This window comes from Hemiscyllium ocellatum, chromosome 37 (assembly GCF_020745735.1).
Source record: "Hemiscyllium ocellatum isolate sHemOce1 chromosome 37, sHemOce1.pat.X.cur, whole genome shotgun sequence".
NCBI lineage: Eukaryota > Metazoa > Chordata > Chondrichthyes > Orectolobiformes > Hemiscylliidae > Hemiscyllium > Hemiscyllium ocellatum.
In genome coordinates, this window is record NC_083437.1 from 43,875,268 (window position 1) to 43,903,222 (window position 27,955).

The following is a 27,955-nucleotide window of genomic DNA, read 5'->3' on the forward strand; positions in this document are numbered from 1 at the left end:
TGCAGTGGAGGAACTACATTCTCCAGATTTTAGACCTTGTTACTACGGTCAGTGGGAAAGGTGATTGGCAAGTTTGAGAAGTTGCTGTGTTGTGTCTTTCAGCCCCACATGACAGAGCTCACTGCCAGGAGCTGCTATCTGTAAACTCCTCCAAGATTGCATTGTACAATTCCGTCTCCATTGCCTTAGTACTTTGCTGACTTTCAGCTGTTGTGCAGGGACATTTGCTGTTTGTTAACAACAGTGTTTTGGCAAATCTGACTGCTTTCAAACTTTGCAGCGATTTTCAATCCAGAGACCAGTTGCCTTAGCAGTAAACAGTGTTTACTGAACCCTGTACCTGGTAAGTTAATCTCTCCATTCTATTTTGACTGAAAATATTTAGTGAAATTTCAACTTATGGCTAAATTTTGTGCTTAAGTACAGTATTAGACACAACTGAGAGCACTGCAGAAACAGACTTTAATTACAAAAGGAAAGATGCAAAATTATTTGGTGGTCAATTTAAAATTCAATTTATGATGTTTATTCTATCATCTGGTCCACCAGTTTAATGTGGGATTTCGATTTGTTGGTTATTGTGTTATATAAGTCTCTTTGAAAACCATCAGTGCTGCAGTTAATCTTTCTGTTCACCCATGTTACAGTGACCCTGAACTAAAGAGGGGCTTAATAAACCTAAAGTACCTCAAACCTGTTTTATTAGTTCTCATTGCTTAATGCTGTCTCACTGTTAAGTCGAAAAGGCCACTCACTCCCTTAACATCACATCAAAACAGGTGAATGCTCTAAATCAGGCCAGAGGACAATTCACACTTTGATTTTGATCTGGATTCAATGGGGCCAGTACAGGCTATTGCACTCTCTCTTGGATAGGGAGTTTGTAAACCACACGGTGTTTCCTACATTAGCTGTAATTGTAAAGAACTTCATTTGTTCAAAAGCGCTGGAATTATGAATTATGTAAAAAGCTCTTTTCCCAGACATTGACTCCAAGTAAAACCTCCCACAGAGATAGGATGTGACACTAGCACTACTTTCCCTGCACACAAACACACAGAGACACACAGACATACACACAGACACGCACTCACTCTCTCACACACACACACAAACATACACTCTCTCTCACACTCACATACTCTCTCAAACACACACGCAGACACACTCTCTCACACACATACACATACTCACTCTCTCTCACACACACACTCTCTCACACACATTGTCTGTCTCTCACACACACACATACACACAGAGTTACACACACACACACTCTCTCACGCACACACAGACACACACACACACATACTCACAATCTCACACACATTCTCATACTCATTTTCTCACACACACTCATTCTCTCTCCCTCTCCCAAAATCAGCTACAGGTTCCTGGGTGTTTTCTTTCCCCCCGAGTGCTCCTTACCCAGTCAGAGGCCAGACCTGTTCAGTTATGTTGCCTTCCGCACTGTTGGAACATTACAATACCACAGAAAGTGGAAACACAGAGCTCCATTTTTCCCAACCAAACTCTGACCCCAACAGTAAACTCCAGCCAACGAGCCCTTCCCTGTCTCTGTCACGTCTGGAAGTGGCAAAATGGTGACTGGGTGATTCAGGAATGGCCGAGGTTAAATAAGACAAGGCAGGAATGACTATTACCATCTCTGCTGGTTTCCAAAGGCAATCGAACAGACATTTGACAAATGCATCAGCAGGGCTAAACTGGGGGACTGTGACTGAAAGATGGTTCTAGAGAGAGTTCACAGAAAATAAAATTCCTACAGTGTGTAAACAGGCTATTCGGCCCAACAACTCTCCAAAGTGCATCCCATCCAGACTCACCCCCCTACATTTCCTATGGCTAACCACATAGCCTGCACACCATGGGCAATTTAGCATGACCAATCCACCTGACCTGCACATCTTTGGATTGTGTGAGGACATCGACACAGGGATAATGCGCACATTCCATACAGACAGTCATCTGAGGCTGGAGTTGAACCTGGGTCCGTGGTGTAACAGGGCAGTAGTGCTAACCACTGAGCCACCATGCAATCCTGCTTGTAAAGACTGAATGAGCTGTGTGAAAATGACTCTATAGGTAAGAAATGGTGACAGATTTCTCTCTAAAACATTAGATCCATGTCTTTATTCTTCTTGGGTTCTGGGCCTAAAGTCAGGTCTGACCCATTGAGCCATGACCTGCACCATGGGACAGAGAGGAGTTGGGTCCCGAATTTACTCCCAGGCCGAACAGGGATCAAGCCACACGTTCAGGGCAGCAATCTGGTCCAGAGTGGACAGCTGGTCCCTGCCTTTCCCCCACCTCATCTCCCTCCCCTTCCCTACTCCCACCCCTCCCCATCACCTCTCACCTCTCCCCCATTCCCACCCCACCCCCTTCTCACCCCTCCTCCCCATCTGTCCAGTCTGTCTCTCATCCTCACCCCAGCCCCACCCCCTCCTCCCTGAAACCCATGTTGCCATGGTAATGGACACATTCATGTGTAGATTGTATATATGGAGCTCGGACAGTGATGGTCGGCACTTTCACTTCCATCACACTCTCCCAATCTCATCGCCTGTGATTGGCTGACGTCAGAAGGATTTGCAAGTTGAGCCTGAACCTCTTTTGGCTGCATTCTAAATACGTTTCTGGCCGTGAAGTGACCTGGAACCCATTGCCCATTGCTTTATTATCAATTCATTTTCCCATTCAGTCTAAATCCAATGGAGCAATTCTCACACTATCCACATTTTGCTTTCTCTGGCCAATATATCGGTTTATAATTCTGCGGTGGATCATTCAGTGATGGATTGTTCCCAGTTCTGATGAAAGGTCACAGATTTGCAGCATTAACTCTGGTCCTCCCTCTGCAGATGCTGCTAGTCTGGCTGAGGATTTTCACCATCCTCTGTTTCGATTTTGAGATTTTCTGAATCCACAGTTTTTTGATCTTGTTCTATTCTCAGCCTGTAATTCTGATATTGGAGTAACTTTTCCCACCCCTTGTCACCCAGTAATTGGTGAAAATGCTGTTGACCCTGAACAGAGTCTCCCAGTCTCTGTCTCTTACTCACCCTCACACACACACACACACACATAAATGACACACAGACACATATGCACTCACACACAAACATAATGACACACATAGACACAAAGACATACATGCACTCACACACAGACACTGATGCATGGACTTCCCCATATAGACATACATGCATATGTTCAGGACTAAAAATCTGCTAAGTCCAGCTACACACAGCAAATCATAGCACAAAAGGAACACTGCAGCTTTGTTCTGCAGCAACACCATGTTCCAGCACAGCCTGATCTGTACAACACATTCTCAATCTGTTTCATGACGTAACTCCCACTCTGAGCCCATATCATTAACCCTTGAGAATCAGTGACCCAACAACACCTTACGCCTTGAGACAGACAGCAATAGAAACCAACACATAACCTCGGCTTGGTCACCAAACAATGATAGAGAGAAGGCAATCCATCAGAATTAGACAGATTATACACACTGTACAGAATCTGACAGCCAGCAATCCGTCACGATCCCATTCACCCATTAGCTGGCTCAGGATGACCAAATCCCTTTATAATTTTTTCACTGTCGTCTCGGGAATTCAGAAAAAGGTCTAAGTTTGAGACAGTCGGTTTTCAATGGTCATCGTAATAGCTTCCAGTGTATACAGTATCTACAGCATGTTATACATCCCTCTGCGTAATGGGCAGACCAAGACCCCATGTTTCCTCTGGTGAAGGAGACTAACACCAGGGGATGTTAGTTAGGAATAAGAAACCTCACTTTTAAGACAGAAATGTGGAGGATTTTCCCTTTCTTTTAGAGAGCTTTAGAAAGTGGAATTCTTTCCCTCAGAGAGCAGTGGAGGATGGGTCATTGAACTTATTTCGGACTAAGTAAGATTTTTGGCAAAATGAGAGCCAAAGTGAGTGGACAGAAAAGTGGAGCTGAGATCACACCACATCAGCCACGATCTTATTGAATGGTGGAACAGACTCAATGGGCTGAATGGCCCACTCCTCAGTTCCTTTGAAAATTGAGGCAGGAAACAGTGGCCCTGGGGATTGTACCTTGTGCAAAGGGTCACCTCCAGTTCGCATCAGCAATGAAAGAGGTGCCTGTTGTGTTTCCCCCCTCCCCCCCGCAAGAGATGAGTCTGACAGAGGTTCTGAGTTAGGATGGCACAGTGGTTCGGGGCACAGGTTCAATTCCACACCCAAGTGACTGTCTGTGTGGAGTTTGCACATTCTCCCCGTGTCTGCATGGGTTTCCTCCGGGTGCTCCGGTCTCCTCCTGCAGTCCAAAGATGTGCAGGTTACATACCTTCTCTCCACGGATGCTGCCTGACCCGCTGTGATCACCCAGCATTTTTTGTTTCCAGCTGTGATCATATTGAGCCCAAGGCCGGCACGGGGAGTGGGAGTGCCTCATGACCAGTTAGCAGCTGTGTGGAGGCTGCAGTGTAACTCCGTCCCTACAGTAATGGACTTGATGCACAAGGAAGGAGGGACTGCTGGATCAGGAAGCTGCACAATAAACACTGGGCACTTTCAGTGCCAGCAACTCAATGTAATTTTATCTTCACCGAGTGCTGTATATTTGTCATAAACATTTTATATCGTACATTTTGTCTGGTTAAACCACACTGTAGACAAGCAGGGGGCTGGAAGAATACAGCAAGCCAGGCAGCATCAGGAGGGGTTAATACCTGAAATGTTGACTTCTCCACCTCCCGATGCTGACTGGTTTGCTGTGTTCTTCCAGCCTCCTGCTTGTCTATCTTAGATTCCAACATCTGCAGTTTTTTTTGGTCTCTAACCTGGTTAAATCATACAACAATCTTGCAGTACTGCAATTGAACAAAACGAGAAAGGGATATTTCAATGCAATTAAGCTATTAATAGAATCATGGAACCATAAAGGTGTACATCACAGAAAATGGCCCTTTGGCACATAAGTTCTGCTCCTTTTGAAAACAACCACCTAACTATTCTGCTCCCAGTTTCCAGCACTTGATCCATAGGCTTGCATTCTGGATTAGTGGTGCTGGAAGAGCACAGCAGTTCAGGCAGCATCCAAGGAGCAGCGAAATCGACGTTTCGGGCTAAAGCCCTTCATCAGAATAAAAGGCTTGCATGCCTTGGCATACTCATTATAAGGTGAAAGTGAGGACTGCAGATGCTGGAGATCAGAGTCAAGATTAGAGTGGTGCTGGAAAAGCACAACAGGTCAGGCAGCATCCGAGGAGCAGGAAAATCGACGTTTCGGTTAAAAGCCCTTCATCAGGAAGGTCTGATAAAGGGCACTCTAATCTTAGAACATACAACATAGAACAGTACAGCACAGAACAGGCCCTTCAGCCCACGATGTTGTGCCGACCACTGATCCTCATGAATGCACCCTCAAATGTCTGTGACCATATGTATGTCCAGCAGTCTCTTAAATATCCCCAATGACCTTGCTTCCACAACTGCTGCTGGCAACAAATTTCACACTCCCACAACTCTCTGTGTAAAGAACCCACCTCTGACATCCCCTCTATACTTTCCTCCGAACAGCTTAAAACTATGACCCCTCATGTTAACAACTTCTGCCCTGGAACAGTCTCTGGCTATCAACTCTATCTAGGCCTCTCATTGTCTTGTTCACCTCAATTAGGTCCCCTCTCTTCCTTCTTTTTTCCAATGAAAAAAATCCGAGCTCAGTCAACCTCTCTTCGTAAGGTAAGCCCTCCATTCCAGGCAGCATCCTGGTAAACCTCCTCTGAACCCTCTCCAAAGTATCCACATTTTTCCTATAATAGGGCGACCGGAACTGGACGCAGTATTCCAAATGCGGTCTAACCAAAGTTTTATAGAGCTGCAGCAAGATCTCACGGCTCTTAAACTCAGTTCCCCTGTTAATGAAAGCCAAAACACCATTTGCTTTCTTACCAACCCTGTCTACATGGCTGGCCATTTTAAGGGATCTCTGTACCTGCACACCAAGATCCCTCTGTTCCTCCACATTGTCAAGAATCCTGTCTTAAATACTGTACTCAACTTTCAAGTTCGACCTTCCAAAATGCATCACTTTGCATTTATCCAGGTTGAACTCCATCTGCCATCTCTCAGCCCATCTCTGCATCCTGTCAATGTCCCGCTGCAGCCTGCAACAGCCCTCTATACTGTCAATGACACCTCAACCTTTGTGTCATCTGCAAACTTGCTGACCCATCCTTCAATCTCCTCATTCAAGTCATTAATAAAAATTACAAACAGTAGAGGCCCAAGGACAGAGCCCTGTGGTACACCACTCACCATTGACTTCCAGACAGAATATTTTCCTTCCACTACCACTCCGCTGCCTTCTATCGACCAGTCAATTCTGTATCGATCTTGAATCGATACTCATTTAAAGTCTCATTCTTTAACAATGTTACTTATAGTTATTTCAGTCAACCTGTTCAGACATAGTTAAAAATCACACAACACTAGGTTGTAGTCCAACAGGTTTATTTGGAAGCATTAGCTTTTGAAGTGCTGCTCATTTGAGCTATAAGGAGAGGATTTGAGCTACAGGGAGAGGCTGAACAGGCTGGGGCTGCTTTCCCTGGAGCGTCAGAAGCTGAGGGGGTGACCTTATAGAGGTTTATAAAATTATGAGGGGCATGGATAGGATAAATAGACAAAGTCTTTTCCCTGGGTTCAGGGAGTCCAGAACTAGAGGGCATAGGTTTAGGGTGAGAGGGGAAAGATATAAAAGAGACCTTAGGGGCAACTTTTCACGCAGAGAGTGGTACGTGTATAGAATGAACGACCAGTGGAAGTAGTGGAGGCCGGTACAATTGCAACATTTAAAAGGCATCTGGATGGGTATATGAATAGGAAGGGTTTGTAGGGATATGGACCGGGTGCTGGTAGGTGGGACTAGATTGGGTTGGGATATCTGGTCGGCGTGGATGGGTTGGACTGAAGGGTCTGTTTCCATGCTGTACATCTCTATGACTGTATGACTCTAAATCTGTTGGACTATAACCTGGTGTTGTGTGAATTTTAACTTTGACCACCCCAGTCCAACACTGGCACTCCAAATCATGTTCAGACATACTCTGGAGGTAGGGACACTACCAAATTCCCAACACACAAGCCCCTCAATGTCGTTACTCATAGGATCAATGTTCCTACTAAAATCAGCATGAGTTAATGCACCATGTGTCCAAACTTATCTGTGAGACTGACAAGGAGTAATAATGACTTCACTCTTGGATATATCCTGCTTCAGACGATTTCTCTATTTGTGCCAAATGTAGCATCAAATGTGGCATGAAGAGCAAAAAAACCAAAATAAAACATCTGTTGATAAAGGAATTCCTTTTTGCTGGCATTTCATTACTCATCCCAGTCAGAGAACTGGAGCGTAAGTTGTTTTGTATTCATCTGAGATTACATTCATCCAGCTATTAATCTAGGTAGAAAAAGAAATTACCATGACTGCATCAGCAATTTTGATAGTTAATATCGCAATAGAAGTTGTATATTGGTTTTGGTACCAAGGATTACACTTCATAATTTGTCACTGGACTACAAAGTTAACTAGCTCAATGGAAAGGTAAGCATCCAATTGATTAATAACAGGAATATCAGGAAATTAAGATTGAACAGCACAATATCAGGAAACTGGTTCTGGTTTATGAGTACATTGCTGAAGGATTGTGAGATCAGTATCACCAACAGATGGCATGGTTTCTCCATTTCCCACAGTACAACATTGCATACACTATTATCACTGCACTATTAGAGTCGTAGAGTCACAGAGATATACAGCATGGAAATAGAGCCTTCAGGTCCAACACATCCATGCTGACCAGATATCCCAACCCAAGGGCGGTACGGTGGCACAGTGGTTAGCACTGCTGCCTCACAGCGCCAGAGACCCGGGTCCAATTCCCGACTCAGGCGACTGACTGTGTGGAGTTTGCACGTTCTCCCCGTGTCTGTGTGGGTTTCCTCCGGGTGCTCCGGTTTCCTCCCACAGTCTAAAGATCTGCGGGTCAGGTGAATTGGCCATGCTAAATTGTCCGTAGTGTTAGATAAGGGGTAAATGTAGGGGTATGGGTGGGTTGCGCTTCGGCGGGTCAGTGTGGACTTGTTGGACCAAAGGGCCTGTTTCCACACTGTAAGTAATCTAATCTAATCTAGTCCCACCAGCCAGCACCTGGCCCATATCCCTCCAAACCCTTCCTATTCATATACCCATCGAGATGCCTTTTAAATATTGCAATTATACTAGCCTCCACCACTTCCTCTGGCAGATCATTCCATACATGCACCACACTCTGCATGAAAAAGTTGCCTTTCCCCTATCACCCTAAACCCCTGCCCTCTAATTCTGGATTCCCCGACCCCTTATCAATTGATCCTATCCATGCCCCTTATGGTTTTATAAACCTCCATAAGGTCACCCCTCAGTCTCTGACGCTCCAGGGAAAACAGCCCCAGCCTGTTCAGCCTCTCCCTAAAGCTCAAATCCCCCAACCCTGGCAACATCCTTGTAAATCTTTTCTGAACCCTTTCAAGTTTCATATGGAAAGGAGACCAGAATTGCACACAATATTGTAAAAGTGGCCTCAGCAAGTGCTGTACAGCCGCAAGATGACCTCCCAACTCCTGTACTCAATACTCTGACCAATAAAGGAAAGCATACCAAACGCCTTCTTCACTATCTTATCTACCTGTGACTCTACTTTCAAGGAGCTATGATCTGCATACCAAGGTCTCTGTTCAGCAACACTCCCTAGGACCTTACCATTAAGTGTATAAGTCCTGCTCTGATTTGCTTTTCCAAAATGCAGCACCTCACATTTATCTGAATTAAACTCCATCTGCCACTTCTCAGCCCATGGGCCCATCTGATCAAGATCCTGTTGTACTTTGAGGTAACCTTCTTCGCTGTCCACTCCATCTCCAATTTTGGTGTCTTCTGAAAATTTACTCTGATGTTCACATCAAAATCATTTATATAAATGACAAAAAGTAGTGGACCCAGCACCGATTCTTGTGGCACTCCACTGGTCACAGGCCTCCAGTCTGAAAAACAACCCTCCACCACCACCCTCTGTCTTCTGCCTTTGAGCCAGTTCTGTATCCAAATGGCTAGTTCTCCTGTATTTTGTGAGATTAGATTACTTACAGTGTGGAAACAGGCCCTTCGGCCCAACAAGTCCACACCGACCCGCCGAAGCGCAACCCACCCATACCCCTACCCCTACATATACCCCTTACCTAACACTATGGGCAATTTAGCATGGCCAATTCACCTGACCCGCACATCTTTGGACTGTGGGAGGAAACCGGAGCACCCGGAGGAAACCCACGCAGACACGGGGAGAACGTGCAAACTCCACACAGTCAGTCGCCTGAGGTGGGAATTGAACCCAGGTCCCTGGCGCTGTGAGGCAGCAGTGCTAACCACTGTGCCACCGTGCCGATCTAACCTTGCAAATCAATCTCCCATGGGAAACCTTGTCGAACACCTTACTGAAGTCCATATAGATCACATCTACTGCTCTGTCCTCAACAATCCTCTTTGTTACTTTTTCAAAAAACTCAATCAAGTTTGTGAGACATGCTTTCCCATGCACAAAGCCATGTTGACTATCCCTAATCAGTCCTTAACCTTTCCAAATACATGTACATCCTGTCGCTCAGGATTCCCTCCCACAAACTGCCCACCACTGACATCACGCTCACTTGTCTATAGTTCCCTGGCTTATCCTTATCACCTTTCATAAACAGAGCCACCACATTAGCGAACCTCCAGTCTTCCGGCACCTCACCTGTGACTATTGATGATACAAATATCTCAGCAAGGGGCCCAGCAATCACTTCTCTAGCTTCCCACAGAGTTCTTGGATACACCTGATCAGGTCCTGGGGATTTATCCACTTTTATGTGTTTCAAAACAACCAGTGCCTCCTCTTGTATAATATGGACATTTTTCAAGATGTCACCATCTATTTCCCCACAGTCTATATCTTCCATGTCTTTCTCCACAGTAAATATTGATGCAAAATACTCATTTAGTATCTCCCCCAACTTCTGTGACTCCGCACAAAGACTGCCTTGCTGATCTTTGAGGGGCCCTATTCTCTCCCTAGTTACCCTTTTGTCCTTAATGTATTTGAAAAACTCTTTGGATTCTCCTTAACTCTATTTGCCACAGCTATCTTATGTCCCCTTTTTTGCCCTCCTGATTTCCTTCTTAAGTATACGCCTACTTCCTTTATACTCTTGTAAGGATTCTCTCGATCTCTCCTGTCTTTCCTTGATGTATGCTTCCTTCTTTTTCTTAACCAAACCCTCAATTTCTCTAGTCATCTGTCATTCCCTACACCTATCAGCCTTTCCTTTCACCCTAACAAGAATACATTGCCTCTGGACTCTCGTTATCTCGTTTTTGAAGGCTTCCCATTTTCCAGCCATCCCTTTACCTGTGAATATCTACACCCAATCAGCTTTTAAATGTTCTCACCTAATACCGTCAAAATTACCCTTCCTCCAATGTAGAACTTCATCTTTTAGATCCAGTCTATCCTTTTCCATCACTATTTTAAAACTAATAGAATTATGGTCAGTGGCTCCAAAGTGCTCCCCCACTGATACCTCAGTCACCTGCCCTGCCTTATTTCCCAAGAGTAGGACAAGTTTTGCACCTTCTCTAGTAGGTACATCCACATATTGAATCAGAAAATTTTCTTGTACACACTTAACAAATTCATCTCCATCTAAACCCTTTAACACTATGGCAGCCCTAATCTACATTTGGAAAGTTAAAATCCCCTGCCATAATCACCCTTTTATTCTTACAGATAACTGAAATCTCCTTACAAATTTATTTCTCAATTTCCCTCTGACTTTTAGAGGGTCTATGATACAATATCAATAAGATCAGTTCTCATTTCTCAGTTCCACTCAAATCACTTCCTTAGATGTATTTCCAGGAATATCCTCCCTCAGCACAGCTGTAATGCTCTCCCTTATCAAAAACGCCACTCCCCCTCCTCTCTTGCCTCCCTTTCTATCCTTCCTGTAGCATTTGTATCCTGGAACATTAAGCTGCCAGTCCTATCCATCCCTGTGCCATGTTTTTGTAATTGCTATGACATCCCAGTCCCATGTTCCTAACTATGCCCTGAGTTCATCTGCCTTCCCTGTTAGGTCTCTTGCATTGAAGTAAATGCAGCTTAATTTATCAGTCCTACCTTGTTCTCTGTTTTGTCCCTGCCTGCCCTGACTGCTTGACTTGCCTTTGTTCCCAACTGTACCAGTCTCATATTGAAATCTTTCCTCACTATCTCCATGGGTCCCATTCCCCCCACCCTACTAATTTAAATCTTCCTGAGCAGCTCTAGAAATTCTGTTTGCCAGTATATTAGTCCCCTTCCAATTGAGGCGCAATCGGTCCTTCTTGTACAGGTCACTTCTATCCCAGAAGAGATTCCAATGATCCAAAAATGTGAACCCTTCTCCCTTGCGTAGTAGAAAGTGAGGACTGCAGATGCTGGAGATCAGAGTCAAGAATGTGGTTCCTGGAAAAGCACAGCAGGTCAGGCAGCATCCGAGGAGCAGGAGAGTCAATGTTTCAGGCAGAAGTCCTTCTCCCATGTACCAGCTCCTGGCCGCACTCATCTGCTCTATTTTCCTACTCCTGCCCTCACTAGCTTGTAGCACCGAGAGTAATACAGATATTACTACCCTTGAGGAATTCCTGCCTAACTCTCTATATTATCTCTTTAGATCCAATATGTACAATGACTCCTGATGGTCCCTCTCCTCTTTGAGAACATTCTGTATGCTCTCTGAGACATCCTTGATTCTGGCATCAGGGAGGCAACACTCCATTCTGATTTTTCACTGCCGGCTGCAGAAACGTCTGTCTGTGCCTCGGACTAGGGGGTCCCCTAACATAATCAATCACTTGGAACCCGACATAACCCTCATTACATTAGAGTCAGTCTTGATACCAGAAACTTGGCTGTTCATGCTACATTCCCCGAGAGTCCATCACTCTCTCCATTTCCCAAAACAGCATCCTTGTCTGAAATGGGGATAACCACAGGAGACTCCTGCATGACCTGCCTACCCCTCCTCCCTTTCCTGGAGTTAACCCATCTACCTGACTGTATCTGTGGCTTTTCTTCCTTCCTATAACTTCACTCCATTACACCCCCAGCTCTTATAAATTCCTCATTGCCTCTAACTGTCGCTCCAACTGATCCATGCGATTTGATAGGATTCGTAACCAAGGACACTTCCTGCAGTCATAATCATTAGTAACATGTAAACTCTCCCTAAAACCTAAACTCCCATATCCAACAGGAGGAGCATATCACCCTATTAAAGGCCATCTTTGCTCCTTCACAATCTACAGACCCAGAAAATACCACCATCTTTTTGCTCTAAAAAACAGTGCTCCAGGCTAACTTAGTGCTTAAAATTTAATCCAGAGACAGGACTCAATAAAACATACAATCAAGAAAGAACCCACTCTACTCACTATTGTAGACTTACAACAAGGTTACATGTTAAAAGCTATGCACTCATCTGTTCCTGTGGTGTGAGCTCTCCCACACAGGTTTCTCCAAGGTCAGTTGTGAATTCTGCTGTTTTTAATTTTTCTTAGATGTACTCCAGAGTCCAGAGATGTATGAATTCAAACAACAAAGGCAGTAACTGCGCAGATTCACTGCTATGTCAATTAGCAGTGTAGGTGTCTTTCTCTCTCTTCTTCACTGACAATATGCTGCCTTTTGTCTGTCTTTCTCCTTTTAAAAGAGATCTAAGATGGCAGTGATCCAGTAGGTCTGCCCTGCTGAGCTCTGCACTCAGACCTCAGACAAAGAGGTGCATTCACTCTACCTTTCTCACCCATTGTGGTAAAAATCAGTAGTTTTGGATCCTCAGAATTGCTGCATGTCACTTTAATTGATTAAGAAAAACGACTAAGGCAAAATAATAGCGAAGATTGCACCAAGCAATTCTGGTCTCCTTCCTATCGGAAAGATGTTGTGAAACCTGAAAGGGTTCAGAAAAGATTTACAAGGATGTTGCCAGGATTGGAGGATTTGAGCTATAGGGAGAGATTGAACAGGCTGGGGCAGTTTTCCCTGGAGCATCGGAGGCTGAGGGGTGACCTTATAGAGGTTTACAAAATTATGAGGGGCATGGATAGGATAAATAGATAAAGTCTTTTCCCTGGGGTCGAGGAATCTAGAACTAAAGGGCATAGGGTGAGAGGGGAAAGATATAAAAGAGACCTACGGGGCAACGTTTTCATGCAGAGGGTGGTACGTGTATGGAATGAGCTGCCAGAGGAAGTGGTGGAGACTGGTACAATTGTAACATTTAAAAGGCATTTTGACGGTATATGAATAGGAAGGGTTTGGAGGGATATGGGCTGGGTGCTGGCAGGTGGGACTAGATTGGGTTGGGATATCTGGTCAGCATGGACAAGTTGGACCGAAGGGTCTGTTTCCGTGCTGTACATCTCTATGTCTCTATGACTCTAAGGAGGGCACTCCCCTACAGTAACAGACATGCCTGCAGCTGCAGCATCAGCCTCTGCGATTGCCCCAGGGGAATGGCCTGTGGGGCAGAGCTTTGTCTCGGAAACTCCAAGAGAAGATCAATTCAGCGATGAAGGAGATCCAGACCAGGCTGGAACCGATATCGACCATGCTATAGGAGCACAACCAGGAGATCTAGTATCCCGGGCAGTGCGTCATGGAGGTGGAACAGCGGACCACGGCTTCCGAAACTGCAACCAGAATCCTTGGGGGTTAAGTCCAGGCCCTGGAACAGCAGGTACGGGCCTTAGTCAAGCAGGTCGATGACCTCGAAAATCAAGGTCATTGGAAGAACATCCGCTTGGTCAGGCTGCTGGAACGGGAGGAGGAAGGCCAGCTGATCAGCTTTGTAGAGCAATGGCTCCCGCAGTTTCTGAATCTGAAATTCGGGGCGGGCCGGGTGTGGGTTGAGCGGGCCCATCAGATCGCAGTGCACAGGCCCGGGTCAGACCAGCACCCCCGCCCCGTCCTGTCTTAGTGTGACTCCAGCATTATAGAGACAAACAAATGGTGCTGGAAGCTTCTAGAGCACTGGGGAAGGATCTTCAGGCTCTGATATACAAAGGATCAAGAACTTTGTTTATCCAAGATTTTTCTGCAGCTGTGATCAGCAAGAGGGAGGTTTTTAATGCGGTTAAAAAGGAAGCTAGGGACTTAGATATTCAGTACTCTGTAAGATATCCGGCAATATTACGTTTCAGCCATAGAGGGTCCGTGTTTAATTTTGACTCACCAGAACAGGCAAAGGACTTCCTAGAAATTTTAAAATAGACTGATTGTCTCAAATAATATGTTTGTTTTCTCTGTAGTTTGCCTGGTTTCCTTGATTTTTTTTATTATGTGGGGGTCCCTTTTTTCTCTTTCTCTCTCTTCTCCCTTCCTTCTCCCTTCCCATTATCCTTTATTTCTCTATCATTCCTTTTTCATTTCTCTTTGTTTGTATGGGATGGGGGGGAGTGGTTTGGGGAGACAGGGGAGGGTTTTTTTTTAACTAGGATTGCCTAGGGTCAAAGAATGGATGGGACGGGTTGAGTGCCCACTTTCAATTTTCTTGTTGTAAGACACGTGTAACTTTTCTTTACTTTGTTTTGCCTGGGTTTGGGGCACGGCTTCAGTAAGATGGAACCATCGAGGGCTTAGTGGGTAGTATGGGCGACCCCCTGTGGGAAAGGGGGAAAGTCTCCTCTTATTTGTGTTTATATGTTGGTTCATTCTAGAAATAGTTGTTAGAAGTTTTGATTTGGTAATTTTTGTAGTTGGATTTTCAAGTTTATATGAGCTGTTTACTGCTTTCACTTGGTGTGCTATGAGTGGGGTTCTTCCTCCTGGGGGTCACAGACTGTTTCAGATAGCTATGGCTAACCATTTACCTGGTGCACCTGAAATGTTAAGGGGAGTAATTCACTGATTAAGAGAAAAAGGATCCTTTCAAGTCTTAGTTCTGGTTAAAAGGAATGTTCTTCCTTATTTGTTTTATATCCCATGCGAACGCTCCCTTTGATGCTGCCTGGGCAAGCGCTACTGAGGCTTTACAGTTGGCTCGTCACAGTGGCCCCTTATTAAGCTCTCCAAATTGCAACTTCCACAGGGGATGGGGGGGTGTGTGGATTTTCCAGATTTTAAGAAATATCAATTAAGTTCCCAATTTCCGATGTGGCTGATTAGACTTGCCAGGACCCGTGGTCAACCTGGCTGGACATTGCGGCCCCCCCAGGCAGAATGCCCCCTCATTAATTTGTTGCTTATAGACAAGATGAGGACTGGTATGGAGCATTGCAGAGACCTGATTGTCCTTAACACGGTTAAAGCATGGAGAACGATGCGACAAGGTGAGGGCAATTTACAAAAAACTTCTCCTTTTACTCCCATGGAAGGAAGGTTAGGATTCCAGCCGGGATTGATGGATTCCAGCTTTAGGCTCTGGGAGACTAGAGGAGCCTCCTGGTTGGGAGATTTATTTGATGGGGATGTCATGATGTCTTTCGAGCAGTTGAGCCAGAAGTATTAACTATCTAGGATGGACCTCTTTCGTTATTTTCAGATTAGGGACTTTATACAGAAAAGGACTACACTAAGTTGGAAGTGGAGAGGGGAGTACTTTGGTCCATGGGTATTCTCTCAGTCAGCACCCTCTACCATTTATCAGGAGGTAATGTTTTGAAGGACATTGAGTGGCTGTGTGGAATCTGGACAGGGGAATTGGGGGTGGAGATCTCATCAGAGGCGTGGGAAGATATTTGGGAGAGTAAGGAAGATTTAGATTTGCAATAGGATGCAGACTATGCATCTGAAGGCACTCCACAGGGCTCATTTGGCATCGAAGCAGCTTACAAAATTTATGACAGGAGCGTCCCAGTGTGGCCCAAATATAAAACAGATGTTGGTACTCTTGTGGTCATGCCACAAGCTTTGTAGGTATTGGAGCTTTATAGCAAGTGTTTTGGAAGGGGTCTTGGGAACTGACGTCAAGGTAGATCCGGTGTCCCTACTCTTGGGTTTGCCAAACCTCCCTTCTTTGGATGCACATGGGAAGAAACTGTTTAATATTCTTTCACTTTGGGCAAGGAAGAACATCCTGATGAGATGGGTGTCAGAAAATCCCCCAGGACTCTCAGGGTGGAGTAGATTAGTTATGGAGCATATCCCCCTGGACTTTCTTACAAGTATGGGGCACTAGAAAACGGAACTGCTTTGTAGGATGTGGCGGCCCTTTTTAAACCATATAGATGTGGATTTGTCAGCCATATTGGTCAGGGCCTTTCTATAACTATGAGGGCTGTGTCTGGCAGCTCGGGGGTCCCTGGGAGGAAGAGTTCCAAACAAATACAGGTACGCCAACTGATGATCCCAGTGGTGGGGAGCTTTGGTGGAATTGCACTGAGTGTAGTAACTTAGTTACTTAATGTAAGTTAATTTGCCTTGGTTCAATTTCATTTCATTTAGTTTATTTTTTTAAGTTTAGTTATTTATTGAATTGTAGTTTGCGTAGGTTTTCTTTCTCTTTTTTTCTTCTAAATTGTTTGTGGAGTAGAGTTGTAGTTTGTTCACTGTTACTGCCGCCGTTATTGTTATTATATTTTAAGATTGTTATGCTTGTTTGTAGTAAGTTTCTAATTTTGTAAAAAATTCAAATTCTTTTTCTCAATAAAAATATTTACAAGTGCTGTTGTTCTGATTTCTTTTTCTTCAAAGTTTCAAAACATGTAACAGCATATAAAACAATAATTGCTGCTCCTGGAATTCGAGGAAATCACCTCCAACACCTAAAAGACCTCAAAAAAAGAACAGCTCTTCCAGCCACAATTGTTTCCTATCCTCCATCTTAGATTACGCAGAATCCTATCCCAGGTAATGTCCCGGAGAACTGGGTTCAATTCCCACCATGAGAGATGGTGGCATTTAAATTCAATAAAAGTCTGATGTAATGACAACTATGAAACTGTTGTTAATTGCTGAAAAGACCTTGTTAGCTAATGCTGTTTAGAGAAGGGAGTGCATTGTCCTTACCTGGTCTGGCCTAGATGTGACTCCAGTCCCACAGCAATATGGTTGATGCTTAACTGCACTCTGATCATCAAGGACGAACAATAAATGCTGGCTTAGCTAGTGACACCCATGTCCCATGAATAAATAAAATGGTATAAAATGTTTTGAGCCTTCCTGAGATTACGAAAGGTGTTATATAAATGCAAGTTATTTCTTTATTCCATTAGAGAATGCTGAGCTCATTGTCCACCAGCTGTATTCTAAATATCATCAGAAAGTCAAAGATTCTGAAGAACTGGAGGAAACAAAGTTGCCAAGTGTAATGAATATTTTAATCAGCGATGCCTTTGTCATCTACCTTGGTTGGAAAACAATCATGTTTCAAAAGGTCTCTTGTGTGGAAATGCTTCAAGATTCTAGACTCAGGTTTCAAAATCATTCACTCATGAACCTGAAAACGTTCAAATTTGGTTTCATGCATTTCTTGTGGTTAACAAGAGATGACGGTGCAGGTCACACAGCACCAGGGAACTGAAGAGCTGAGGTCAGGTACCTGAGAGTCCAGAGGGAGAGCAGAGCAAAACAGGAAAGCACATCAGATCCCAGGAGTGAAGACAATCCAGGATTATACTACCCTGTTTGTCACTTGAGAACTGGGAGCCTTCAAGCATTCCTGACACATGGGTAGAGTTAATGAACAGCTTCATTAACTATAAGGTTAAATTTCCAGATAGGGGACTATGACAGACTTGAGGAAAACCAGGGGAAGCTTCTTGTTTCTGGGCCAATATCACACAAAAGGCACTGATAAAGAAAAATGTATCTGGTCTGTTATCTATTGCTGCTTGTATTAACCTGCCAGGTGAAGTCTGACGAACATGTTTGCCTTAACTACAGTTTAGAAATAGTTCATTCATTGGTGAAACATTTTTGGATTATCTGAGATGTAGTAGGTGCTATATAACTGCCATGAGAGTTTTTTTCTTTCTTTTGATAGTATCTACTTGAACTGTCTGTAAGATTTCTCTCCTGTCTTTGCTCAGCAGTAGTGTATCACAATATATGAGCTAATTGAAGTGAAAATTAGGAGAATTCTCCCCTCTGCAAGTTTTGAGAAGCTGCATGCAAGGTTGTCCACATTGAAGGATGCTGACTGCTCTCAAATGGTGGTGAGAGGTCCTTCACATGGTCTGGGTGAACAGCACAATCCCATCAGAGTCCTTACAGTGGTGTCCACGCCAATATCCCACCAAAACGCAGAGCACACCACTACCTCAAAGACCCTGACATCTTTCCCAGGTCCAAAAATGAAATTGTCAAGATTAGAATGGTGCTGGAAAAGCACAGCAAGTCAGGCAGTGTCCAAGGAGCAGGAGAATCGATGATTCGGGCATGACCCCTTCATCAGGGATAAAGGGCTGATGAAGGGCTTTTGCCTGAAACATCGATTTTCCTGCTCCTCGGATGCTGCCTGACCTGCGGTGCTTATCCAGCACCACTCTAATCTTGACTCTGATCTCCAGCATCTACAGTCCTCACTTTCACCAAAAATGAAATACGCAGCTCTTTATTCCTCAGTTCCTAAGAACAGGAACTTCTTACTGCAATGGATTGCCAGGCACGTTCTGCAGCCTTAATAGGAACACATCAGCTCACAACTGGCAATAACTGTCTTGTGGCCTTAAAAGGAAGCCCTAGACTGAATTCATATGGGATCATGGAACCTCTACATTGTGGAAGCAGGCCATTCAGCCCATCAAGTTTACATCAACCCTCTAAAGAGCATCGACTCAGACCCACTCCCTTCACCCTAACCCCGTAAATCTATCCTTTCCCACGGCCAATCCACTTCAGTGGGGCTGACTGTTTTTTCTAGTCTGGCTGTTGGACCATTGTTCTGTCATTCTCTCATTCTGATCACTTAATCTACTCTGTCCTTTTCTCTGCCAGCACGTCACCACCTCCCCGGCACACCCCCACAACACCATTGCATAAATGCTGCCCCCTCCACACTTCACTTTAGCTCTGACAAAGTCTTCTAGACTCGAAACATGAGCTTGGTCTGTCTCCCTGGATGCTGCCTGACCTGCTGTGATCTCCAGCATTTGTTATTTTCAGGACAGATTCCAGCATCTGCAGTAATTTGCTCCAACGTAGGAAAGAATGTTATCAGCAAATTCCAGTAAACTGCAAAGGAATAAAAATCCAGTTAATATATTCTGATGCTGTTGGTTAATGGGTAAGCAGTAGCTCAGCCATCTGGAAAATTTCCTTATTCTTCCTTTGTCTCAATGGATCTTTTCCATCCTGCTCAGCAAACATCTAAACCATGAGTTAGCTACAAGATTGCAATTTCATCAATACAACGCCCTCCCCAGTCTGCCTAGATTTTGTACTTAACTCCTGGAACCACAAGTATTTTATACAGCCATAAATTAAACAAAATCCAGCATATTATATTAGAAGCCTTTACATTTGAGCTGGAGAATTACATAGAACATAGAACATAGAAAAATACAGCGCAGTACAGGCCCTTCGGCCCTCAATATTGCGCTGACCAAAGCCTACCTAACCTACACTAGCCCAATAACCTCCATATGCTTATCCAATGCCCGCTTAAATGACCATAAAGAGGGAGAGTCCACCACTGCTACTGGCAAGGCATTCCATTAACTCACAACCCGCTGAGTAAAGAATCTACCCCTAACATCTGTCCTATACCTACCACCCCTTAATTTAAAGCTGTGTTCCCTAGTAACAGCTGACTCCATTAGCGGAAAAAGGTTCTCACTGTCAACCCTATCTAAACCCCTAATCATCTTGTACACCTCTATCAAATCTCCCCTAAACCTTCTTTTCTCCAATGAGAACAGCCCCAAGTGCCTCAGCCTTTCCTCATACGATCTTCCTACCATGCCAGGCAACATCCTGGTAAACCTCCTCTGCACTCGTTCCAATGCCTCCACATCCTTCCTATAATACGGCGACCAAAACTGCACACAATAATCATAAGGATTCAAGGGAAGTTGAACCAAGTTAATGCTAAAGGTTTTTGTAGCGTCATGATACAGATGAAATTTTAATACAGCTTATCGTGATCCGACTGAATAACAGTACAGCTTCTCGGTGAGCGGACTGAAAGGTCTTTTTCTGCCATTATTATCCAACAAGAAAGAATGATCATTTTTAAAAAAACAATTTCTCTACCTAGATTAATTATAAGAACATTAAAGGCATGAGTTTTGTGTTACTACAGATCCAGCTAATTTTTAGCACCAGAGATTGAATTTAACAATGATCACTCATGAGACAGATGTGCAGTACAGTCGATGGAATGACAATGCCCAGGACCAGGTCACCATCAGCATTTCTGCAATAGAAGCTTCAGGCTGTAAAAGGTACGGCTGCTTTCAAAGATTATTCCATAGCCCATAGTGTTCTCAGAAGGTATCAGTTTATGGACATGCAATACAATTCACATTCCTCCAAATATCTGCACCTGTCCGAAATTTCAGTTGAAAGTTTACGTTGAGGACCCTAGCACTGATCTAAGTTTGTTCTTTTAATCAGTAACATTACTAAACTGAAACGGTGCACTGTAAAAGTATGAGGTGATGCACTTTGGAAGAAGTAACAAGAGAAGGGAGTACTCCATGAACGTTAGGACACCAGGAAGCTCCAGGAAACAGGGGGATCTTGGACTCATCCACAGATCCCTGGATCGGGACAGGTTAATAGAGTGGTTAAGAAGGCACAATAGGGACTCTTGCCTTAATCATGAATTAGAAGCGCAGGGAGGTTATGCTGGACCTGTACAGAACATTGCTTAGGCCACAGCTGGAGTGCTGTGTGCAGTACTGGTTTACACATGACATAATGGATGTGATTGTACTGGAGGGGGTACAGAGGAGATTCAGCAGGATATTGCCCTGGAATGGGGCAGTTTAACTTTGAAGAGAGGCTTAATAAGCTCAGGGTGTTTTCTTTCGAGAAGGTTAAGGGGAATCTGTTTGAGGTGTATAAAATTTTGAGGAGATAAAAGGGTGGAGAGGAAGTAACTGTTCAGTACAGCACCTGTGGGGTTCAGCAGTAGGTACAAACCTACAAACTGAGAGAGACTAGCGGTTAGGACCCAGTGCAGCAAAGTGGGTTTACTGTGGATGGGTCAGTGCAAACCTAATGAGCCAAAGGGCAAGTTCTGTCCTGTATGATTGTATAACTCTCTGATTCTTATTGTGCAAGTATATTCCTGTTAGGGTGAAAGGAAAGGCTGGTACGTATAGGGAATGATGGATGACTAAAGAAATTGAGGGTTTGGTTAAGAAAAAGAAGGAAGCATATGTCAGATATACACAGGATAGATCGAGTGAATCCTTAGAAGAGTATAAAGGAAGTAAGAGTATACTTAAGAGGGAAATCAGGAGGGCAAAAAGGGGACATGAGATAGCTTTGGCAAATAGAATTAAGGAGAATCCAAAGGGTTTTTACAAATACATTAAGGACACTGTGGGGCCGCACGGTGGCTCAGTGGTTAGCATTGCTGCCTCACAGCACCAGGGACCCAGGCTCAATTCCTTGGTCGACTGTCCTGTGTGGAGTTTGTACATTCTCCCCACGTCTGCCTGGGTTTCCTCCGGGTGCTCTGGTTTCCTCCCATAGTCCAAAGATGGGCAGGTTAGGTGAATTGGCCATTCTAAATTGCCCATAGTGTTAGGTGGGCACTAGGTGCATTAGTCAGAGGGAAATGGATCTGGGTGGGTTACTCTTCGGAGAGTTAGTGTGGACTTGTTGGGCCGAAGGGCCAGTTTCCACACTGTAGTGAATCTAATCTAAAAGGGTAACTAGGGAGAGAATAGGGCCCCTCAAGGATCAGCAAGGCAGCCTTTGTGTGGAGCTGCAGAAAATGAGGGAGATACTAAACGGGTATTTTGCATCAGTATCTAGTGTGGAAAAGGATCTGGAAGATATAGAATGCAAGGAAATAGATGGTGACATCTTGAAAAATGTCCATATTACAGACGAGCAAAGGCTGGATGTCTTGAAATGCATAAAGGTGGATAAGTCCCCAGGACTGATCAGGTGTACCCTAGAACTCTGTGGGAAGCTAGGAAAGTGATTGCTGGACTTCTGGCTGAGATATTTGGATCATCAAGAGTCACAGTTGAGGTGCCGGAAGACTGGAGGTCGGCCAATGTGGTGCCACTGTTTAAGAAGGGCGGTAAAGACAAGCTAGAGCAATATAGACCAGTGAGCCTGACCTCAGTGGTGGGCAAGTTGTTGGAGGGACAGAATGTACATGCAGTTGAAAAGGAAGGACTGATTCGGGATAGTCAACATGGTTTTGTGCGTGGGAAATCATGTCTCACAAACTTGATTGAGTTTTTTGAAGAAGTAACAAAGAGGATTGATGAGGGCAGAGCAGTAGATGTGATCTATATGGACTTCAGTAAGGTGTTCGACAAGGTTCCCCATGGGAGACTGGTCAGCAAGGTTAGATCTCACGGAATATAGAGAGAACTAGCCATTTGGATACAGAACTGGCTCAAAGGTAAAAGACAGAGGGTGGTGGTGGAGGGTTATTTTTCAGACTGGAGGCCTGTGACCAGTGGAGTGCCAAAAGGATCGGTGCTGGGTCCTCTACATTTTGTCATTTAAATAAATGATTTGGATGTGAGTATAAGAGATACAGTTAGTAAGTTTGCAGATGACACCAAAATTGGAAATGTAGTGGACAATGAAGAAGGTTACCTCAGATTACGACAGGATCGTGATCAGATGGGCCAATGGGCTGAGAAGTGGCAAATGGAGTTTAATTTGGATAAATGCAAGGTGCTGCATTTTGGGAAAGTAAATCTTCGCAGGACTTATACACTTCATGGTAAGGTCCTAGGGAGTGTTGCTGAACAAAGAGACCTTGGACTGCAGGTTCATAGCTTCTTGAAAGTGGAGTCGCAGGTAGATAGAATAGTGAAGAAGGCGTTTGGTATGCTTTCCTTTATTGGTCAGAGTATTGAGTACAGGAGTTGGGAGGTCATGTTGTGGCTGTACAGGACATTGGTTAGGCCTCTGTTGGAAAATTGTGTGTAATTCTGGTTTCCTTCCTATCAGAACGATGTTGTGAAATGTGAAAGGGTTCAGAAAAGATTTACAAGGATGTTGCCAGGGTTGGGGGATTTGAGCTATAGGGATAGGCTGAACAGGCTGGGACTGTTTTCCCTGGAGCGTCGGAGGCTGAGGATTGACCTTATAGAGGTTTACAAAATTATATGAGGCATGGATAGGATAAATAGACAAAGTCTTTTCCCTGGGGTGGGGGAATTCCAGATCTAGAGGGCATAGGTTTAGGGTGAGAGGGGAAGGTATAAAAGAGACCTAAAGGGCAACTTTTACATGCAGAGGGTAGTACATGTCTGGAATGAGCTGCCAGAGGGAGTGGTGGAGGCTGGTACAATTGAAACATTTAAGAGGCATTTGGATGGGTATATGAATAGGAAGGGTTTGGAGGGATATGGGCCGGGTGCTGGCAGGTGGGACTAGATTGTGTTGGGATATCTGGTCGGCATGGACGGGTTGGACCGAAGGGTCTGTTCCCATGCTGTACATCTCTACGACTCTATGACTCTAATTATGATTGTACAAACAAGCTAAAATACAATATTTGTAAAATGTACAATGATTGGGTAAAATCTCAAAAGTAGTACTTTTAATTCTTAATTTTATTGCATTTATTTATTTATGTGTTTATTTATTTATTGCTTTTCCTTGAGGAGGTAATGAGCAAGCTAGACAAAGGAGAGTCAGTGGATATGACTTGCGTGGATTCCAAAAGGCCTTTGACAAGGTGCCCATGGTGTTAGGGGCATGGACCGAGGATTGGCTGACTGGCAGAAGCAGAGAGTGCAATAAAGGGGTCTTTATCAGAATGGCAGCCAGTGACTAGTGGATTGCCACATGGGTCTGCGTTACGACCACAACTATTCCCGTTATGCAATAATGATCTGAACAAAGGAAGTGAGGGCAGATGAGACAAAGATATGTGGAGGGGCAGGTAAGTGTTGAGGAAATAGGGAGGCTGCAGAAGGACTTGGACAGCCTGGGAGAGTGGGCAAAGAAGTGGTAGATGGAAGACAGTGTAGGAAAGTGTGAGGTTTTACATTCTGGTAGGAAGAATAGAGGCATAAACTATTTTCTAAATGGGGAAAGGCTTTGGAAATCTGAAGCACAAAGTGGCTTAGGAGACCTAATTCAGGATTCAGTTAAGGTTAACATGCAGATTCATACAGTCACAGAGATGTACAGCACCGAAACAGATCCCCAGTCCAACTCATCCATGCTGATCAGATCCTAAATTAATCTAGTCCCATTTGCCAGCATTTGGCCCATATCCCTCTAGACCCTGCCTATTCATATACCCATCCAAATGCCTTTTAAATGTCATAATAGTACCAGCCTCCACCACTCCCCCTGGCATATCATTCCATACATGCACCATCCTCTATATGAAAAAGTTGCCCCTTTAAGTACCTTCTAAATCTTTCCTCTCTCAATTTAAACCTATGCCTTCTAGTTCTGGACTCCTCCAGAACGGGGAACAGACATTGGCTACTTACCCCATCCACGCCCCTCATGATTTTATAATCCTCAATAAGGTCACCCCTCAGCCTCCGGTGCTCCAGGAAAAACAGTCCCAGCCTGTTCAGTCTCTCTCTGTGACTCACATCCTCCAACCCTGGCAACATTCTTGTAAGTCTTTTCTGAACCCTCTTAAGTTTCACGACATCCTTTCTATAGCAGGGAGACCAGAATTGCACACAGTATTCCAAAAGTGGCCTAACAAAGTCATGCACAGCTGCAGCATGACCTCCCAACTCTTATACCCAATGCATGATCAATAAAGCTGAAAATGTGTTGCTGGAAAAGCGCAGCAGGTCAGGCAGCATCCAAGGAACAGGAGATTCGACGTTTCGGGCATAAGCCCTTCTTCAGGGCTTGGATGCTGCCTGACCTGCTACGCTTTTCCAGCAACACATTTTCAGCTCTGATCTCCAGCATCTGCAGACCTCACTTTCTCCTCGCATGATCAATAAAGGCAAGCATACCAAACACCTTCTTCAGTATCCTAGCTACCTGGGATTCCACTTTCAAGGAACTATGAACCAGTACCCCAAGGTCTCTTTGTTTAGCAAAACATCCCAGGACTTTACCATTAAGTGTATAAGTCCTGCCCTGATTTGCCTTTCCAAAATGCAGTTATCCAATAGGAAGGCAAATGCAATGTTAGCATTTATTTGACATGGCTAGAATATAAGAGCAGAGATGTACTGTTGAGGTTGTACACAGCTCTGGTCAGACTGCATTTGGAATATTGTGAGCAGTTTCAGGCCCCATATCTGGGGAAGGATGTGCTGGTATTGGAGGTGCCCACATGAAGTTTATGAGAACAATTCTGAGGATGAAAAGCTTGTCATGCGAGGAGCAGTTGAGGACTTTGGGTCTGTATTCAAAGGAGTTATGAAGGAAGAGGGGGATCCGACTGAAACTTATGGGACACTGAGAAGCTTTGATAAAGTGGACATAGAGAAAAGTATCCACTTGTCAGAAAGACTAGGACCTGAGGGCACAGCCTCAGAGTGAAGGGATGACTCTTAGAACTGAGATGAGGAGGAATGTCTTCAGCAGAGGGTGCTTAATCTGTTGAAGTCATTGCCAAAGAGGGCTGTGGAGACCAAGTCATTGAATGTCTCTAAGACAGTGTTAAATGGTAAGGGGCTCAAGCTTTATAGGTAGGAGGCAGGAGAATGGGAGTGAGAAACATATCAGCCATGATTGAATGGTGGAGCAAAGATGATGTGCTGAATAGTCTAATTCTGCTCCGATGTCTTATGATCTATGGTCTTAATATTTTAATGAACCAATAAATTAAAAAATACAATGGAACAGATGTACTTAATTTTTAAAATCTGTTTATTTTTCTGTTTTTTCATCTCTCTTGGAAGCTCTAAGTGTTGCTAGGAAACAATTAGATGGAAACCAATGTCCACTAACTTTGATGGTTTTGGCTGGACTTGAGGTATTGCTGAGTTTTGATGCTGAGCACAGTTGGCATCCCTGGGTCAGCCAGCTGAAGATATTGAGTAATAAATTGGACCAGAGTTCCTTTCAAAGTCCAGGAGCATCAAAGCAATTCAAGCATTGTCCCAGACCCAGCCTGGGCCACCTCACTGGGACCTTTCCAACCTATCCATGTCCAATCTTCTTTCAGACCGGCACTGTCAGTAGTAAGGGATGTCAGGTTCAAGTTGGAAGTGAGTTTATTCACTCTCTCTTGTTCCTTCTAAACCCATTGATGCTGGACATAGTTTCTAAAGTTCTATTGGTCTATGTTATTACTCTTGAAATCTTGTAAATCCAGCAGAATTATTGATTGTAGCATTGTCAGCTGACACACAGGAAACTAGTGATGGCCTCTGAAACTCTGGCTGTTGTCCTAATGATGCAGCAACCTCCTGTCCTTCCTATGCCTTCAGCCCATTGTGGGTTTGAATGATGGATTCTGTCAGCTCAGCCTCTGAATAGAAACCATCTCCACAAGAAACACACAAGATTCTAAGAGAATATGATAGAGTAAATGTGGAGTGGTTGTTTCAGGGTTGAGTCCAGAGCCAGAAGGTATTTCAGAAAAAGGGGGCACTGATTTCAGACAGAGCTGAAGAAGAATGTTTTCTCTCAGAGAACAATGAAACTGTGGGATTCTTCACCAGAAAGGGCAGTCGAGGCTGGGAGAGGGAAGGTATTGCACTTTTTGCTGAGAATGCAGATTATCAATATTTTCCCGATTCATTTTTTCATTGGCTGAGTTAAAACCAAAACAAAACTCTTCCAAAGCAATTTAGTATTTAAAGTTCAAAAGTAAGGGCAGTTTAGACATAGGAAAGTGATAAATCTCAAAGTTAAAATAAATAAAAGAAAGGATTAAAGGATCTTTAGGTAACTATTAGACATGAGCTAAATTTTGATTATTCCAGTGAATCAAAATTATAACATAATATTGAAAAATTTATTAGCACTTTGGATCAAATCAAAAAACCTGCAGCTGCAAGAAATCTAAAACAATACTGAGTTCTAATGAACTTTATTTCACCAGCAGTGGTATGCAGGAATGTAGAGGTGAAGTTCAAATCAGATCAGCACAATCTTATTGAATGGGGGAGTAGACTGAAAGAGCCAAATGTCCTCCTATTGCTGCTTATCAGCATATTGATATATTTGTACTCAGTTCACAGTTGCTGAAATCCAGCATTCTGCTTTAACATGACAGCTGTTTATAAATGTGCTTGCCAACGTAACATTAGGTCCTGATTGAGTTTCCTCTGTGATTTTGGAGTGTGATGAAGGGAACCTGCAGACAAGCAATGAGAATGGATGGATTTGGCAATTAATAATCTTCCCCGTGATGTTCTGATCCTGAGGCTTGGTATATATGTCTGTGTCGAAATGCACAAGCTGAATGAAAGGAAGTTTTTTTTTATAACAGCTGCCAGAACTGCTAGCCAATTAGGAGTTATCATGAAGCAAGATTGTATTACTGTGTCCTTGTGTGCAGATAACCATTGCTTCAACAGTCTTGTTGTTACTTGTAACACTGACCTGATTAAATATTCAGCATATGTTTGTTTGTTTCTCATTTCAGGATTTATGATAAATTATGCACCGGAAAACTAGGCATTGTGATGAAAGTACTTGGAGGAATTGCTGTGTTTTGGATCATCTTCATCATTGGTTATGTGACAGGCTACTATGTCCACAAGTGCAAATAG

General features: G+C 44.0%; 1 protein-coding gene across 1 annotated transcript; it reads left to right on the forward strand.

The window, feature by feature from the left end:
* The first annotated feature begins 263 nt into the window (after positions 1-263).
* smim1 (small integral membrane protein 1) lies at positions 264-27,955 on the forward strand. Its single transcript, XM_060852247.1, has 3 exons — positions 264-343; positions 20,395-20,536; positions 27,829-27,955. The coding sequence occupies exons 2-3, from the start codon at positions 20,433-20,435 to the stop codon at positions 27,953-27,955; spliced, it is 231 nt and encodes a 76-aa protein (XP_060708230.1). The 5' UTR covers positions 264-343; positions 20,395-20,432.